The sequence below is a fragment of the Stegodyphus dumicola genome, chromosome X2, assembly GCF_044657685.1.
Source record: "Stegodyphus dumicola isolate Sdum_Otavi_A_Nest chromosome X2, ASM4465768v1".
NCBI classification, from domain to species: Eukaryota; Metazoa; Arthropoda; class Arachnida; order Araneae; family Eresidae; genus Stegodyphus; species Stegodyphus dumicola.
This window is the reverse complement of record NC_140781.1, coordinates 175,400,195-175,419,338: the sequence shown is the minus strand read 5'-3', so window position 1 is coordinate 175,419,338 and position 19,144 is coordinate 175,400,195. Positions and strand designations below refer to the sequence as shown.

Sequence of the window (19,144 nt, the reverse complement as noted above, 5' to 3'; positions counted from 1 at the left end):
GATTTTCTTCATAGAGATGATTATTTGCCAGTAAAGAAAGCTTTACTCTCAGGGCTTTGCGAAGACAGAACAGCTCCGGGCAGTACACATTTCCGCATTTAATACTATTTGATTCGGTGAAAGAAGCTCACAGTGGATCAGTTCTGAAATTCCATCATACACTTAAAAGAATCCTTTGCTAATTCGTTCTGAAGATCTTTCTGGCTTGTGTATGATGTAGTTAACGCTGTTGTATAGAATTCCCTATTCATAGCCAGTTACCAACCGACATAAAACTTTGAATGCATTCCTCCTGGTAATTTTAATTCTTCTTTTCCCATCTCTAATAAATCACATACTATTATTTGTGTAAATTTACCCGAAATTTCATGTCGTAAATCTTCTTTTCTAATATCGTCCTAAGAAAATCAAACGTCTCCACCAATTATATCACAGAAATCTTGTTATTATTCTCTGAAAATTTCATCAGTTCTTTCTCGTTAGATAGCTGAGGTACTCGAAAACCCTTTTAGTCTTCGACTTGCTTTTCACTATTACGGAAGCCCATGGACTAATGTTTATGTTTTCAAGAACACTCCTCATTTTCAGGAGTTTATGATGAGAATTTTTACCATATTATTGAAATGTACATTATGCTGCAGCATTTATTCCCTAAAAGCAGAATTTAATCATTAATGTCATAGGTTTAAAATAAAAATGTTTGTAATTAGAATCAGAGAACTATCTCTCCACTCCGCTCAGTTCTAGTTTAATATTCGAACAAATGTTTAATTTTACAGGTGTTACAAAACTTTCTATATGGAATATTTCACTGAATGGTTGTACTCTGATAATCTTCCTTCATTAAAACATTTTCTTGCAAAGCATAAATATTCTTCCATTTTTTTTTTTTTTTTCATTTGACAATTTCTAAAGTTTCTTAAGATTACTAACCCTTTCAAGCCCTGAAATTTTTAGAAGCGCCCTCCAGAAAAAAAGTCTGGAAAATATTGTTAAAATATAGATGTTAGATTAAAGTTTGCTGTTCATTTGCACGGCTGCGTCTGAAGCAACCGTGGATGTTTTAGAACAATAGCTCTCAACATTTTTTGCTGTATGAATTCCTTTCACTATTGATAAAAGATCATTCATCCGTCCTTTCCCAAACATAAAAATTAAAGATGTACATATATTTAGATGGCACCCAGAAGGCAAAAATGATCAATGACCCTGAATGCCTGGACTCGAACCCCGGAGAAGGTATGGTTGTACATTTTCTGTCTCATCACAGGAGGCAACTGTGGCCCACCTGCTAGGTGCCTCCATAATACACTGGTGTGCAAAAATTAAGGACGAAGTCGAAAAATTAGCATATCAGCTGAACGAAGAGGCAGAGCGGACAGAAAGACCAATTAGGAGATTAAGTAAGGTGATGTACGGTAGCACATGCGCAGATATGCAGGTAGACGTAATGGGGGAATGTCTGAGTAGTATAAAGCATGTTGTCGGTGTAACATCAGTATTTCTGGCAAAGAGATTGCACGCCGTATAGCAGTTAAAATCACACCGAGTTGCTGCCTCAGCGAGAAATGGCGAATAATCAATCTGTTAAACGACATCTGGATGCTTTTACCCGAGGTCGAATCATTGGGAAAGTGGAGGAAAGCCGCAGTGTGACAAGTGTGGCTGCAGAGTTCGGAATTGCTCACAGCATCGTTTCACGACTTTGGAGACAATTTCAAACTACAGGAACAGCTAACCGAGGGTTTAGTAGTGGTCGTCCACGAGGAACCACACCCGCAGATGACGGGTATATTGCCTTACAGGCCAGAAGAAACAGGCGGCAGACAGCGGGAGAAATCGCTAGACACACGACACAGGCGACTGGACGACCGATATCGCGTTTTACCGTGGCCAGAAGACTGCACGGTGGTGGTCTGTTTGCACGACGCCCTGTACGGTGTGTACGTCTAACGCCTGCCCATCGGAGAAGGCGTTCTCTGTGGTGCCAGGAACACCGGAATTGGAGAGACAATGAATGGGGACGAGTACTCTTTACAGATGAGAGCAGATTCAATCTGAGTAGCGATTCTCATCGCATACTCATCTGGACAGAGCGGGGAAGCCGCAATCATCCCTCGAACATCATTGAAAGGGACAGGTATGGAGGTGGCGGTGTTCTCGTTTGGGGAGGTATCATGCTTGGTAGTCGTACAGACCTTCACATCTTCGACGCAGGTTGTCAACGGGACCCGTTATTGTAACGAGATTCTTCTTCCATATGTGCGTCTTTTTAGAGGCGCTATGGGTCCGCAGTTCCTTTTCATGGACGACAATACACCATGTCATCGCACAGTAGCTGCCGAACAGCTCTTAGAGAGTGAGGATATTGAACGTATGGATTGGCCGGCACGATCTCCGGATCTCAATCCCATCGAGCATGTATGGGATTTTCTAGGCAGACGCTTTGGCAGCTCGTACCTTCCCACCAGTAACGATTATGGAGCTTCGATTGGCGCTGCAAGACGAATGGGCAGCAATGCTTCAACAACTCATTGACACCCTCATTTTCAGCATGGGCAGACGCTGTGAGACCTGCCTAGCAGTCAGGGGAGATCATATCCCCTATTAAAGACCGGATGTTTCTTGCTGGACACCCATCACAGGGATGTTTCGGCCTTCAATCGCATTGCGCTCCATGCTACGTTTTCAATAAAGTTTCTTTTTATCCCTCTGATTTCTCTTTTAGTAAGTGTTGCTTACATTACTCATGTCCTTACGTATTGGGGATCTTACGGTATTAAATATGTTGATTTGGAAAGCTTTTGTACAAAATTATATTGAAAAAAACCGTCTCATCCTTAATTTTTGCACACCAGTGTAGTGTGACCACCACTTCCGGCCTTAGTAGTGGCCAACGCCTATAATGGCCCGCCATTTGGGAAAAAAAAAAAAAAAAAAAAAAAAAAAAATTAAGATTTAGATTATTCTATAACTAGTTTTTTTAAATTAAAAGTATAGAAAATGTTAGTACCAAACCTTTGAATAAAAGTAGATTTTCATATTCATAAAACAAAAATACGTAACAGCTATATAAAAAAGGCCTATCCTTAACCCCCTGGTTGAGAATCCCTGCTTTAGAATAAGAGCTTAATGATGAAAAATGTCTGAAAATAAACCGTAAATGGGCTTCAGTAAAGCTTATTTCTATTCACACAAATTAGTGCGATAACTTTCGTGATAAACAGAGAAATTAAAAAGCAATACCTTAAAATAAATTAAGTAATATTGTGTAACATTAAATTGTTTCCAAGGCCGAAGCATTTTAATATATATATATATATATATATATATATATACGTAACATAATTACGTATATGCACACGTATATACCTGTGTATATACACGCATGTATAAATCCTCAAAAATATACTTATGACAAAAAATGAAGCGTCTAACTGCACATAGTAAAAAATATCTCCAGGAAACAATATCTTCTTACAAAGGATAGTTACCTTATCTTTCAATAATCCAGTACTCCCAATTACATTCTCAAACAGACTTTTTCCAACGTGAGCGTCAACAGCACTTAAGGGATCATCGAGAAGGTAAATATCAGCATCTCTATAAACAGCTCGGGCTAAGCTGATTCTCTGTTTCTGACCTCCACTGATGTTCACACCCTGAAAATAATGCAATATATTTAGCTATACCTCTATCTATTAAACTAATACTTTAAATAAGGGACAAAATGCATTCATAACCAAAGCCCAAGTATACGTCGCAAGCTGCATTATTTGAGTGGCCGGCAAGAGTTAAATTTAAAACGTAAAGCAAATTCAAAATCATACACTTAGTATTGGAACAATGAACAGGCACAGAAAAATAATTGGACCAGCTATTCGTGCCTGTTCCAAAACATTCACATTTTTCATAGGTTTGCGGCAAAAAGAGAAGCAGCAAGCAACATTCTAGCTAGGCTGAAGAGCAAAAGCAAAGTGAGTCATCCAGTATGGAAGCTTAATTCAATAGCAGAAAGGTTCTAGTTTGGAAATTTTGACTTTAAATTCCAAATTAACTACGTCATCTAGCTTTATGTAAAGGACGAAAGGGAGAAATATCTAAATTAAAATAGAGAATAAAGAGGCTATTGCAAAATTAAAGCTAGTATTTTGTTTTACAAATATCTCAAAATTCTAGCCACTTCAAGCACAAGGTTTAACAATTTTACAATCTTAATAAAAATACTCAAAATTCATTGCCGTTTACATTACACCATAGGAACGGCAGTCTTGTTTACGATTACATGAATTACTTACTCCTAACCAGCTGAAAATATTTACGTTGTTTTCTAGAAATGTCTGTATAAAATTGACGCTTTAAACACATAAACTATGAATAAACAACTGAATTCATTCTGTACTGCACGCGTTACAAACAAAAGCATTATAACTCAGATCTCCACATGAGCTAAATGCTCAATATATACATTGCGTGACAGAACTGATGGTTTAAAGAGTGATAAAGATAACTTTTGTAATACAATGCTAGATGGAATGTTAAAAGTAAAAGCGGGAACACAGAAAAAAAAAGAACATGGTGGACGAAAAGTTCAATCACGGATATTTACAACAAATATGTTTGGTATTTATAAGAGTTGTTCATATGAAAGGCCACCAACTGCAATGCAAGCATCACAGCGATAACTATGTTACTGGTGTATATTTTGGAAGATACTTGGCATTTCACGTACTTTGTAGCAGAAGTGCCAATTATGGCAAAAGGGTCTTCAGGAGAGTCCACCTGTGTCTCTGAAACGAGATCCGTCGTAATTATAATGCATTTATTGCATTTATGGTCGTCCATTTAAACAATTCTTTTAAATTTCAAACATATTTTGTTGTAAATATCCATAATTAAAACCATTTTTCTTTCTATTCTTCGCATTTATTGCGTTTTCGCGTACACATTCCACGCAATGTAATAAGAAAATAGCCACTTTTTTCATATTCTCTCTGCGATTAGCAGCTCAGTTATATACATATATAACTGATACCCGCAAATGTCCGATACCCGCAACTGTCTAGTTGAGCACACCCTCCCGGAGGCGTAATGGCAGACCGCACATTGAGTTGAAAGTGTTAAGGGAATTTCGCTTACTGCGCATGCTTGATGGTGTACCTTTTAGCGCGGGGAGAAATATTGGCGACTAAGAAACCCTACGTTAGCGTGATCTCCATGGCTGTCGAGTGATGTTTAAAACTGCAATGTTGTGGAACTTTGTTTATTAGTTATTTTAACGTCCATGCCGATTGCACTTGCTTATTTTTCTAATATATGTTTCATTTTAATTTGTCAATAACAGTGCATTTAATATTTGTTAACATATTTCATAATAATTCGTTATTTAAATGTAATTTGTTTACATGTTATAATTCAGTAATTGTAAACTAGAGTATCTCGCTTAGTTTGTTATCATATATTCGCGCTTTTATTTTCTCATTTCAAAGAATTTAATAACTAGCATTAAAGAATTGTAAAATTTCTTCAGTGTTATTTGCAAGCACTTGTTATATTCCTCATTGTTTCTTTATGTATGTACGAATGGAACGTATGGTAAATCCTGAATTGTTTCTATTGCTTAAAAGTATAATGAATAAATTTTCAACTAATATATCCTAAATTTCAGTCTTTTTCTGAACGAAAATTTGTAAGTTCCAAAGGAATGTGCAGAATTTCATAAATATTATATTTTACATTTTGAATGTAAACACTGCTTCACATTACTTCGCAATAGTTTCAGCTTTCCAGTTGTTGGAGCAATACAGGAAAAAAATCTAATTTTACACAGTAATTACTTTACATCGCACGTATACTCTACGAAGACTTAAACGCCGGATGTGTTCACAATTAGCGTACATCTACCACATACCGTATTTATCTACTTTTCAAATCCCGCCAACATAATAATTACGCCAAATTTGTTTCTGTGCATAAGCAGTATGCGACATCCGTTTAACACTGTTCAACTCAATGTGCGGTCTGCCATTACGCCTCCCGGAGTCCAACAAGGGCCGCATCGGGAGTTTATTGACAGTAACACTATACTTACATGGTCATACAAGCGCTGCCACAAAAAATTTATTTACATAGATTTAGGTGCTTGAAACATGGGCGTACATATACTTTTGGGTGAACAAAGAGAGGTGGTTTTATGTTCCACCGCGTACATTACAATTATCCAGACATACACTTAACACATATCATAGCACGAACATATCATTTACATATATCCTGTTAAACATATACATACTATTAAATACGATAAATATTTGACAAACAAATACCTACGAAAAAACCATACTTAGCCCCGACATATACACACCATGATATATATACAACCCATATATATAATAACTAGAACAAACAACAATTTGGACTACCCTCCGCGCGAGACTTAACCGCATATACAAGTTCCCACCACTCTCAGCACGAGGCGCGGAGGTTCGACCTCCGCTCTTGCACCTTGGAGAGCGAGACGCACCGCCTGGGATCACCAGACGGCACTGGTCGTCGATTTGCTACCTACCAGTCGCTCGAGCTGCCCGTTGCAGTGGGACATTACCCAGCGTACGCGGGGACGCTACCCGCGGGCTACTAGAACCACGCCGCGCTAGGACATGCCAGATAACTGGGCCGGCCAATGAGTGACCTTTCCGTGGCCTTCCGAAGCAGTAAGTTCATAAATTTTATATCCCCGTGTCAGAGACTGCCTAGGTACAGATCCTAGCCAGTAGCTTCGCAAAGTTCAAGATCTAGGTTTGGCGTAGTTGATTATGGTTAAACACACAAGGACTATCTGCTTAAGGGAAAGGATGCCTTCATGGAAGATTTTTTAAGGGAAAGTGGTTCGTATACAAATTACACATGGGGGAAAAACATGGAAACGCCCAAGCAGCCAGTCTTTTCGCCTTCAAAATGGTTCAATGACAGAACCATTAACGTTGATAACATAAAAATTGATATAGAAGCATTGAATTATATTAAGCAATAATCAAAACTTCTAAAAAGATAAAATAAGATTAGAAAGTAAGAACTTATTACCTTCTCTCCAATTTCTGTCATATCACCGGCAATGAGTTGATAAAAGTCAGGTTGCAGACAGCAAGCACTTATCACGTTTTCATATAACTGCTGGTCAAAACCCTTGTAGAAAAGTATATTGTCTCTCAAAGATTTATTCATTATCCAAGCTTGTTGAGGGACATATCCTATCGAGCCCTAATAGGAAAAGAACTTGAGTAAATAAATACCCACGGCAATGTATTTAACTCATAGCACTTTACACCTTAAAAAAACAAAGTTTTATATATCCTTAAATTCATATATGTATATAAGTATTGTCCGATAATTTTACGTTAAAAAAATAAACTTTTCCTCTTGACTATCCATAAAAATGAAGCAAGATAGGGTTCAACTCAAGAAGAAACTTCAGATTTTTCAGAATAGTAGAACACATGTAGTTGAGTTTTGTCTCTCGATATAATATTCTTCTGCACTAACGTATGTGCTTATCCTAAAATTTCACTAGGGCTAGGATCCCATCACAGTAGAAAGATTATCAGTTTCCTGGAGTTATGATCGAATTACTCTAGTGTCCAAGACTAAAGTTACAAACATATTTTTGTAGTAATTAAAAATATATATTACTAATATTAAGAATTGATGTGGTATATAATTTGGCTTATTTTAATTAAAACGATAATTAGATTATTTAAATAAATCATTAAATTAGATTGGCTGATTTGAATTAAAATGAGTCCTCCAATCGTTTAGACAGTTTGAAGCTGACCAGGTGTAAAACGAAATCGCTCGATATTTACGAGTACCTCAAATGGCGATATATAAATCATAATAAACTACAGCTACCATCAGCAGGAGGTTCGGCCAGGGCCGTCCAGTAGCCACAATTCCTACAAATAGAGCTTCTTTATATCCGGTGACCAGCGGTATGTGTCCCCTGTCAAAAAAAGATCCAGACTATCATCCTTAGACACAGCAGGATTGGAGTAATATCGCATTCAGTGACAAAATTCAGTATACTTAGTGATTCATCTGGAGAGAGACCGGGGTCAGTTATTTTGCTTCCAATGTAAGCAGAAGTAGACCTCTTTTATGAAACCGTAATCTCAGTGTAGTAAGGCATATCTCTGATAGAAAATCTTGCCTACGAGGAAATACGAGATCTTTCATACAAGAAGGTATGATCGATTTCCGAGAAGGATACGAGCTCTTGCATGATCTGTACGAGATCTTGCATATAGGAATGCATATCTTCGATACGAGATAGATTGATTTGATACAACATCTTCGATGTTGTGCATATCATCGTTACGAGCACTCTGGTCACAATGTTATAAAGATCAAATCCTGAACGTTAGGCGAGACATTTCTGTGGACCTGTTGGAGTGCTTTGTTTTTATGGATGATAACGCATGACCACACAAAACTAAACTAGTCAGTGATTTTAAGGAGAAAACGGGTAATCGTTGCGTGGTGTGTGCCTAGCGAAATCGTCGGACCGAAATTGTCTCACAGAATATATCTGGAATGATCCAAGAAAAGCCCTTTCATAACCCTCTAGGCATTAAAATTCTGGCTTTTGGATGAATGGAATTTGTTGCTATAAGACACGTTCACCAATCTCATTTACAGAATGAAAGCCCATTTTGACGCATATAAAGGTGTGTCGTGTAGCCATACTTCTTATTAGGCTGGCCATTCTTGATATATGAGGTGTCATGTTTTAGAACTTTTTAGTTTCATTTGAATATCAGGAAACACTTACTCCGTGGGCTTTTTTTTTTTTATTTTATTTTATTTTATTTTTTGTTTGTTTGTTATGTTTCTGTTAAAAGTCTTAGTATTGGAAAGCTTTGCACAAAATTTCTTTGCATTAAACGAATTAATTTTCTGCATATCAAACATTTTATGTTTGCAATCTTGATTTTGGTCCCAATTATATTTGTTTCATCTTATTCTTTGATACGGACCCCAGATAAACCATTTTTTAAAGTCTAAACAGGTGGCGATCGCTTGCAACGAGATACGAATTTTTAAGGAGGAGACACTAATTCCTACCTGAATTCACGCAAGGTTAAGATCATATGGTGGAAAATGTGAGACAGTGCACTGTTTTGCAGAAACAGAATGCCTGTAGCCATCGAAACAGGCTGTTGTTTTCTTGAGTGCATCATGCATATCTTTGAACACCTGACAGTTATCACGTTTGCTGACAGTAACACTGCCTGGTTGCATAACCAGGAAGGACTGAATGTATTTCATTAATTCAATATCTAATGATTTAAAATTCATGTCTGAGATTTCTTAAATGGGTGACAAGTTATCAATAGAATTTATCCAGGATCAGACGTTTCACTTTGCTAAATGTTCATGGGACAGACTACAGTGGTCTCCCAGCTAACTTAATCTGGGTCACTTTGTCAATCTTTAAATCGTTTGCAACATTCAAATACTGCCTGAGAATAGTAACATAATACCATTACGTAGCTAAAACTCACATCACTATACTCTTCTTAAAGTCATCTGTAAATTTCTCTCCTCCTTCCTAAAAAAATTCCATTACAAACATTGTTCCACATTTGCACTCTTTTGGACATTATCTTATTTCTTGCGTTGCCTTCTGACCTGAGTACACAATTCAGACACATCATTCTTATTAGCATGACTAAAATTTGCTTGAGGATCCTTATGTATTTCCCCGATACAAAAAGGTCACGGTTTGACTCGGATCCTTTCTGTAAATAATAAGCTAAAATGGGTAAGAAGAGTTTCCTAACTTCCGTAATCTGGAGCGTTTACTGTTTGAACAGAAAAATAAGGTAACAGTTCAAAAAAAGATATTTTATCTTTTTGTAATTCATTAAATATTCAAAATGTCTAGAATAATCGCATAATTAACTCTAATGCTAACAAAATGGATCATTTAGCCATCGTTAGTATCATTTGCTGAATGTCTGCTTTTAATACCGACTTTAAACAAAATTTCCAGAAAATATGCAAACGTTGTACATCTATTTAGGTCTAATTACTTTTCATGGATATTAATCCTTTCTAATTAAAATGATATACACTACCTCACATTGAAAATGCAACACCATGGAGTGGACAGAAAATTGTGCAAATTTCAGGGTAGACGCACGTCATCGAATTATGCGAATGATGTGACATGCGCAGTTCTCCAGTATAGGTTGAAGAAGATATCAAGGAAGGAACCTGCAAAAGAATATTCAATTTTCGTGCCGTTATTTCTGCTAGGGAAATCATAGTAGAAAATTTGTTCTAGTCTCAAAGGATGCGTGTAAGAGCAAAGCATACCAGGCCATCTTCAACGCAGGCAGTTCCAGCAGACGGACGATTTTACGAGGACATGGTGATCAGACTGAGAAGGGAATGTTGGTCCATGCGGCAATTATCAGTTGACACACACTTAGATGGGTCCACAGTGCACCAGCTGTGGAGAGGATGGTTGAAACAAGGAAATATGAAAGTTCGAGTGCTGCCGGTGCAGCCAGAATTACGTTAGCGCGCGTGGGTCGACGCAGCCGCAACCCACTTCTAACTCCATTCTGAAGCATTTTAAAGACACCTTGGATGTTCCCATATCGACAAGAATCATTTGCCGTCGATTGGTGCCTAGTGGCCTGCACTTGTGGCGTACGTTAAGGAAACTACCATTGACCCTACATCATAGAAGCCAACGTCTACAATGGTGCCAGGCTCGAGCGACGTGGACAATGGAATGGCACAGGGTCATGTTCTCAGGTGAGTCACGCTTCTGTTTCTCCAATGATAGACAGGACCAATTCGGCAGCAATTGTGGTACGTTCCACCGCGCGACAACGCGGCATCATGACGTGGGGCACAATTGCATACGATTCCTGGTCACCCGTAGTTTGTATTCGGCCCAGCGATAGGTGGATGATGTGCTGCAGCCGGTGACACTTCCCTACCTTCAAGGATTGCCCAGTGCCCTTTATGAGCAGGATAACGCCCTACCACTGTTTGCATCAGCCAACGTGCTCTGCGGTGTACAGACGCTTTCCTGGCTACCGTTCTCTCCTGATCTCTCACCAATTGAACACATTTGGGATGTAATTAAACGCCATTTGCAGACCCTGCCACTGCCGCATTCAGACGAACTATGGCAAATGTTTGACAGGGAATGCAGAGCCATTCTTCAGGACACCATCCGTAGTTTCATTGAATCTGTATCTAGACGTGTTGCTTCGTGTATCGCCGCCCAAGTTGGCCCTACAACCTACTTAGCCTTACTTGTATATAGGTAATGCTTGCCTACAACCTACTTAGCCGAGCATTATCTTTGCATATGCATTATAACAACAAGTCTGGATCTGGGAAGACCAAGATTAGAACAATATGCGATTCCGTACTTCAAATGCGCAATCAGTAATAGTCATATGAGGAAGAACATAATCCAAATAAGGGATATTCTGGCATCAAGGTTTGTAGAACTCTGTACCACAGAATAATCCCACCCAAATCGTTTTGCAAACAGCAGCACCTTGGCACCAAAATGGTACCGTGGGCCCCAGGAAGGTATTGCAACTCTGGATAGCTAGTATAAGGGGCCTATACCCTCTTACTCAAGATAAATAATAAGTGGCCAATGCACTTACACCTTACCTAACCTACTTAGCAGACTCTGTTCTCGCTCTGTATTGTGTACATCATTTCGAAATAAAGATCACTTATTGCTCGTTGCTGTCTCCCTCTGTTCGCCGAATTTCATCACTTTTTGTCCACTCCTTCTTGGTGTTGAATTTTCAATGTCGAGTAGTTTAAATTTTCATATACCATTTCTCTGTCTACAAAATTTTAATTGGAATTTACATGCATATTATTTCAAACCCATCGGTGTGGAGCGCACACGTTTTTAAATAATTTGTACAGCAACAGTTTTCAAACAATTCCATGCCGATGTGTTTGTTATGGAAAAAGGATCCAGACGATTTGGCGAAAAACTTTTATTTGGCGCAAAAGCAATTTGATAGAATGCAAAAGGAATTATACATTGGCAATTTTGTAAGAGAGTAGTTTGTCAAAATAATTAAGTTCCAAATGCCGTTTCGAGCGGTGGTGCATAAGGACAAACAAAGTACTCAAGTATGAATGGTATTTAATTGCAGTAGTTGTACTAAACGAAATATTTCGTTGAACGATTATTTACAATAAGGGCCGAATTTAAATCCAAATATTTTGGACATTATTCTTTGCAGTTCGGAAATCTACGGTAGGGTTATGTGGGGATACTGAGAGAAAAAGTTTATAATGACTTGGATAAAAGACGAGGACAGCAAATGTTTGGAATTTTGTGGTATACCGATGACGATATAGAAGATTTAAAATTATACAATTGAATAGAGTGTATTTTGGGTATTCTGTTCACTCTTTCTGCTTAGTGTCACAATTAAGTTTCACATTAGGAAATATTCAAAAACGAATAAAGACCATTTCGAGATGCTTAACAACTCTTTGTATGCTGATGATTTGTGTCACAAAGAGGATAATATTAAGTCAGCTTTTAATCTTTCTTCCGAAGCAGTGCTTTTTTTTAAGCGATGCAAGTTTTAAGTTAAGAAAATTAAATGCAAACTCTAAAGAGTTGTATGATTTATGGACTCAAGCTGGGTTGTGTGCTGAAAAGTGTGAAAGAAACAGAGAATTGAAGGTATTATGTTTAGTCTGGAACATGGAAGAGGATGAGTTGTAAATGGATATTAGGTCATTGTTGTTGGAATTAAGAGGCTTATTCAGGAAATAAGTGAGAGAGGCGTAGACTGGGATTCAGAATTGCAAGAGGATTTGCAAGCTAAGTTGAAAAAGTGGTGGATGGAGATTAAAGGATTGAATGAGGTGAAAATACGAAGGTACTGTTTTCTGGAAAACGTAAGTGAACATAATTCAGTTCAGATTCATATATTTTGTGATTTATCGGTCGTTGCTTATGGAGCGGTATTGTATTTTAGATGCGAGAGTAAAAGCCAAGAAGTCGCTATGTCAATTATAATGTCAAAATTGAGATTAAAGGAGTTGCCTACTCCCAAGTTGTAATTGATGGGAGCACTAGCTGCAGCTAGGTTAGGGAAATATTTATCAAAAGTGTTTCAGGATTTGGTAGATAAGCTTCTTTTGTGGACGAACTAAAATTTATTTGTGGCGGATAAAAAGGGTCGGATCGTTAGTAGAAATAGTTTGTTTTGAGCAGAGTCTTGGAGATCCAGAAGTGCGCATCGCTTGACAAGTGGAACTATTGTCTGCGGTTAGAAAAACCCCTGTAGATAAATTAACTCGAGGAGAAAATGTTCATACACTTGTAAATGATAAGAGTTTAGTGGTTCGGTCCTCCCTGGTTAAAATGGTCTAAAACTCAAAGGGCGAAGCAGAAATTTAAATCAAAAATAGCTGATGATCAAGTTTTAGAGCTAATAAATACAACTGTTCATGCAATTGTTCCTCCAACAGAAACTGTTGTAGATAACAGTAAATGCAGAAGTTTAAGGAAATTACTTAGAGTTACAACTAGGATAAAACGATTTCCAGGAAGGCTGGAAAAAGAAACTTTGAAAGTGACTCCTTATGAGTATCAGAGATTAAAGAAGCATAAGAATACTGGATAAGATGGATAAAAAATTTTAGCTCTTTCACCAAGATACACATATTAAAGGAAAATAAACAAATTCCTCTTTATTCAAATATTTGCAGTCTAGCACCTAATCTTGACAATATAGGTTTATTGCGTGTCAAAGGACCTTTAAAACAAGCTGATTTATTTCAAAAGGAAAAACATGTGGTGATATTACCGAAAATGTAAGTTTACTGACTTAGTGGTTATGAACGAACACGTAAAGTCTTTCCATTCAGGAGTGGTATCAGTATTATCTAGATTCTGGAATAATTTCTGGATGTCTTAGGGAAGGCAGGTGGTAAAGAATGCCTGCTTTGTGTGTAAAACGTTTGCAGTGAAGCCTGCCAAACAGCTAACGTGATTTCAGACATGTCAGCAAAAGGCTTCATTTTTTCATTACAACGTTTTATAGTGAGAAAAAGGGAGATGCAAGGTGATTTATTCTGATAATTCCAGGGAATTCTGCATCCTATATGAAATAATTAAAGGATTTAGAAGAATCAGCGTAGATCCTACAATACTAGAATTTCTAATATCCGGAGGAATTACATGGAAGTTCATCCCTGAACGTTCCCCATCGTGGGAAGGATTTCGGGAGCGTTTGATGAGAATCACCAAAGAGCCTCCAAAGAAAATCTTAGAGTATTACTGACTCTCGAAGAGCTCTTTACAATATTAACTGAACTCTCGCGTGCGTGTGTGTGTGCGTGTGTGTGTGTGTGTGTGTGTGTGTGCGTGCGTGTGCGTGCGTGCGTGTGCGTGTGTGTGCGTGTGCGTGTGCGTGCGTGTGTGCGTGCGTGTGCGCGTGCGTGTGCGTGCGTGCGTGTGCGTGTGCGTGTGCGTGTGTGTGTGTGTGTGTGAAACAATAGACCATTTAACTGAACTCAAGAGTGTGTTAGGCAATAGACCCTTAACTTGCCAGGACGATGAGCTGGATGAACCCCGTTCTCTCATACCTTCGCAGTGTTTAATTTTAGGACGTGATACCATTAACTTTCCTGAGCACGTTTTAGAAATTTTCAACAAGGCGTCCGACAAAGAAACTTTAACTAGACGGAAGCTTTACCAGTGTAAGCTCTTAAAATTAACATAGATCAAGCGGAAAGAGCAATATTTTCTACAACTTAGAAGCGCTCATAACTTTTCTAATCCTTCAACTGAGCCTAAGCTTAAGATAGGAGACGTTGTATTAGTAGATGGACCAAAACAATTCAAGCTACTCTTAGGTATGCGAGTAGTTGAAGAAGTAATTGTGGGACCAGATGGACATATACGAGCGTGCATCGTTCGCACATCAAAAAGCACAATTCAGAAGAGCTGGCCAGCTTCGATATCAATTTTAAATATAATTTAGGATGTTTGATGTCATTTCCGTGCTTTTAATATTGTTTACATTATTGATTATTATATATTGTTAATTATAGTGCATCATTAGTGTTTTTGATGCAAGTTACTATATGTTATTCCTTTATGCATGTTCTACTATTTAGCATTAAGCTACACTAATTAATTTTAATATAGCTGCGTAAATTTTGTGTACTCTTTAACATGAGTACTGGTAAGGAGTATGTGGAAATTGTTTTAAAAAGAGGGCGCTGCGTCGCCCGATGGATTTTTGCACGAGTGCGACAGTTGTTTCAATTCTCGTGATTATGTTCATGTACATTTACTTACGCTGAGAAAAATGGCCCAAAGAGAGGTTGTGAGACGCATATTTTAAAAACATTAAACCAAGTAATAATGTTTGAGTTAGCTTGTAAATATATTTATCAAATGTATCTCAGTCTCGTCACCAAGTGTGATCAGATTTAATTTTCTGCACCTGAGATGAAGTTGCGTTTTCATTACCAGAACCACCGAAAGATTCAAAACTGTGCTAGATGCAGATTAAATTTTGCATCACCTACTGCCAAGGGCAGCTGTGATTGCTTAGCTACCATAAGCCTTTATTTGATACAAATCGATTCTGATTTTGGAGCTTTATAAATGGTCATGAAATATTAGCCCTATTAATTTTTCAGAGCTTAATGATAATTTAATCCTGTTATTGCGACTAAGTACTTTAATAACAGTTAAAAGACTCAGAGCTCTTCATCTGCAGTGAAAGAAATTCCCTGCATAAATAGACATCTGTTCAAGCCTACATTAAGATAGGATGTAAGAGAACAGCAGAAATTTGAAGATAGTTATTTTTCAGCTGGTGCTTTTTCTTTCAAACGAAAGTATTCCTTTTAAGTCTTTCTACGTATTTCAGCGGGGCGAAAGAGTGTTTCTTCTTACTATAATAAAAATAGCATTAAAATCCAGAACAAGAATAAAGAAATGGACTATTTATGAACTATATTAATGACAATATTTACAAATGACTTACCTCATAATCTATACTTCCGGATAAAATTTTCATGTCTCCCAAAATGCTTGATAATAACGAAGATTTACCAGACCCCACAGTGCCTATTATAGCGACGAGTGAGCCTTTGGGGATATTCATATGTATGTTCTGCAACAAGACCTCTGTAGGTTTATCCCATGTCAAGCGTGCATTCTTAATGGTAATAGCATGTCCTATAATATGCAAAGAATTTCGTATTGAAATGACGGAACCTTTGGACAGAACATGAATCAAGCATAAAACAGAAAATAAATTCCATACTATACACATGTACTTAAAATCAAATCTGTCTTCCAAATTATGCACTGAAACCAAAACATGAATAAAAGAAAATATTAAAGCAGTCAGAGAACTCAGAAAACATGACGCTAATTAATAGACTATAAACTAAGTTTAAGGAAAGCTTTAAAATTATGACATCTACCACAAAAATAAATAGAGCATCCTGTTAATATCATGATGATTCAATTTCTGGCAAACTAGGCCTGATAAATTTTAAATTAACTGTACTATTTTTCGACGCAGCTGCAACAGATTTTTCTGTTCTGGCTAAGAGCGTCCGCATTTTGTAAACTGAACCACTGGAGAATCGTCAATCACTTGAATAACCGTGTAAAATGTATTTCCTTCGAAATATTCCTCCAGAGAGCCAAAGTGAAAAATCACTAGCCAAATTTGGAGATACGGTAATGCCTTCTCAAGAACTGCAAGAGTTTATGGCAATAGTATGGGATCTTGTACCATGTTGCACAGTGATATCTTTATTGGACAATCCTGCATGTTACTTATGAAAGCCTTTCGAATTTTATCAGAAAGCAGCAAGAAATAGTACTTACGTTCAGTAATTCACAACTTTCTGCTACTCCACTGTGTTTGGATTCAGTAGTAACATTTTTAGGCTAATGTTCATAAGGGTCATCATGAATGGATTCCCGACTTCGCTGAAAGCCCTTAAAACGTCAAAACTGCTATGAACTTGCCCCAGATTGTTTTCCAAAGCATACTTGATAATCGGAATGAATTTTGGTAAACTTTTTAATCTTCTTTCACCAGAAATTTCATAATGACATGCTGTTACGCGCTGGAGTTAGTTTGTCCGATGCTATTTTGAATAATAACACATCATGCGTCAACTGCTGATGTTTGCAACTTTCGCCACTATATACGAGACACTCATGTTACTTGGAAAAAGTTATAAACTAGGTAACTTATGAGCTCGGTTTATATGGTCAAAATCAGGATATTTTCTGGGGCCCATCTTATAATCCATATTGGTAAAATATTCTGCTGAATCATAAATATCAAAAATACTTTTTCATTCATAACTAAATCATCGCTTACATTTAAGCGGTAAAAATATTTCATTCCACAGTAATATTTTACACTAATAGTGAATGTTATGGAAATTTATTATAAAAGAAAACAGCAAATTTACCATCATCGGGTAAAGAACCAATAGCATCAGTATCATATTCTTCGGAAGCAAAAAATCTGTTTAAACGTTTCAGTGACGCATAGGCCTGCAAATAATTTGTAAAATTAATTCAAAGTTTGATATAAATTTTAAGTTTAATTATATCATTTCTAAGAATCCTGCTAGAATGATAAAACTACTGTGAATTTCTTACTAAGAAAAGCATTCGCAAAGGAGATCAAGAAAGGAAGACTGCAACAATTTTAAAAAATGCTACTTTTACAAATTTGCTAATTTTAAGAATGACCAAATGAGGCTTCAACTTGTAATAAAATTTACATTATTCAAATAAATTTCAAAACAAATTTGTCCGCTAATATTTTAACTATTCAGCTTTAAACGGGCCCGAAGAAATTCACAGGGTATCTGAAGCACTGATTCTTAATTATTTACCAATTACATATTTCTGGTGATAACATATATATGCTACAAAGGAGGATATATTATCTTACCTGAGCAACAACAGACGTAATCTCTGAAACACTGAACAGAGGGTATCTAAGATGATTCACCACATCGATTGTAACGAAAACGAGACTAATACTTAACCCGTTCGGCTGCCCGGTAATGAAAACAAGTAAACAGGAACACACAATCTGAAACACATCGATCAGAGTATATACTAATCTCGAAAAGGCGAAAACACAAAATAAATATTGAAAATGTTTTACATAAACTGCAGAAATATACTACAGGGGAGAAAATGTAATATATGAAAATTTAAGCTTCTTTTGAAAACCAAACAAGAATTTAAAATTAGAAAAACTCTTTTATTAAATGCTTACATTTTTAAATGAAAAGATTTTAATACATGTAGACGCACATACACACTGTGTCCAGAAAAGTCCTTACAAGGCCTTTACTTTCGTTGATAGTAGACGTACACTTCCAGTTACAAAATTGTTTCAAATGACGCAAAGATTCATGTTCTGGCATTTTTAAATTTAAAGAAATCATTTTTGTAAAAATTACGAAATCTACCATGTTATACTATCCTCTGGTCCGCATTTTTTTATTTAGGAAAATTTCATATTCGTTATTTATAAAAAAAGTACTTACATATGAATAAGCGTGGCGTTACAACATATTCAAAGCATCTGCGCTTTCGTTTGACGTAACCCGGTAAGTCACCTTTTATTTTATGAACAAGGATATAAATTAATTGTTACTGTTACATATTTTCTTCTATTTTGAGAAAAACGAGTTCGAGGGATGTAGAATCACATTTTTTGACTGTATTCCGGTTCATTTACAGTTGGTCGAGAGGATTAACATCTGTTGAATCGGGCAAAGTACAATTGTACATGCCAACAAAACAATAATAGATTAAAATAATCAATCACCAACAGGAAGTTTGTTATCGTCTGGATTATGAAAGGGTCGGCCATTTCTCAGATTTCCTTTGACTACCTATACTCAGGTGTGCTTGCATTGCATCTTCCCTGATGAATCAGGGTTTTGTTTGGGCGAAAATGATGGTCACATATGTGTCCGCCACCGACAAGCTGAGAAATGCCTAAAAAAACTATGTTTTTATTCGGTATATGGCACCAACAAAAAGCATTCATGT

At 37.0% G+C, this 19,144-nt stretch overlaps 1 protein-coding gene across 4 annotated transcripts in view; it reads right to left on the bottom strand.

Moving 5' to 3' along the window:
* Window positions 1–19,144, bottom strand: part of LOC118196273 (multidrug resistance-associated protein 1-like) — a 148,702-nt gene that overhangs the window by 49,349 nt on the left and 80,209 nt on the right. For all 4 annotated transcript variants that reach the window (XM_085809713.1, XM_085809712.1, XM_085809714.1 and 1 more), the window contains 5 exons: window positions 18,027–18,170; window positions 17,536–17,620; window positions 16,080–16,273; window positions 7,084–7,260; window positions 3,495–3,662 (listed from right to left, as the gene is read on the bottom strand). In XM_085809713.1, coding sequence (XP_085665839.1) covers window positions 3,495–3,662; window positions 7,084–7,260; window positions 16,080–16,273; window positions 17,536–17,620; window positions 18,027–18,170 — 768 coding nt within the window. The remainder of the gene's footprint in view (window positions 1–3,494; window positions 3,663–7,083; window positions 7,261–16,079; window positions 16,274–17,535; window positions 17,621–18,026; window positions 18,171–19,144) is intronic.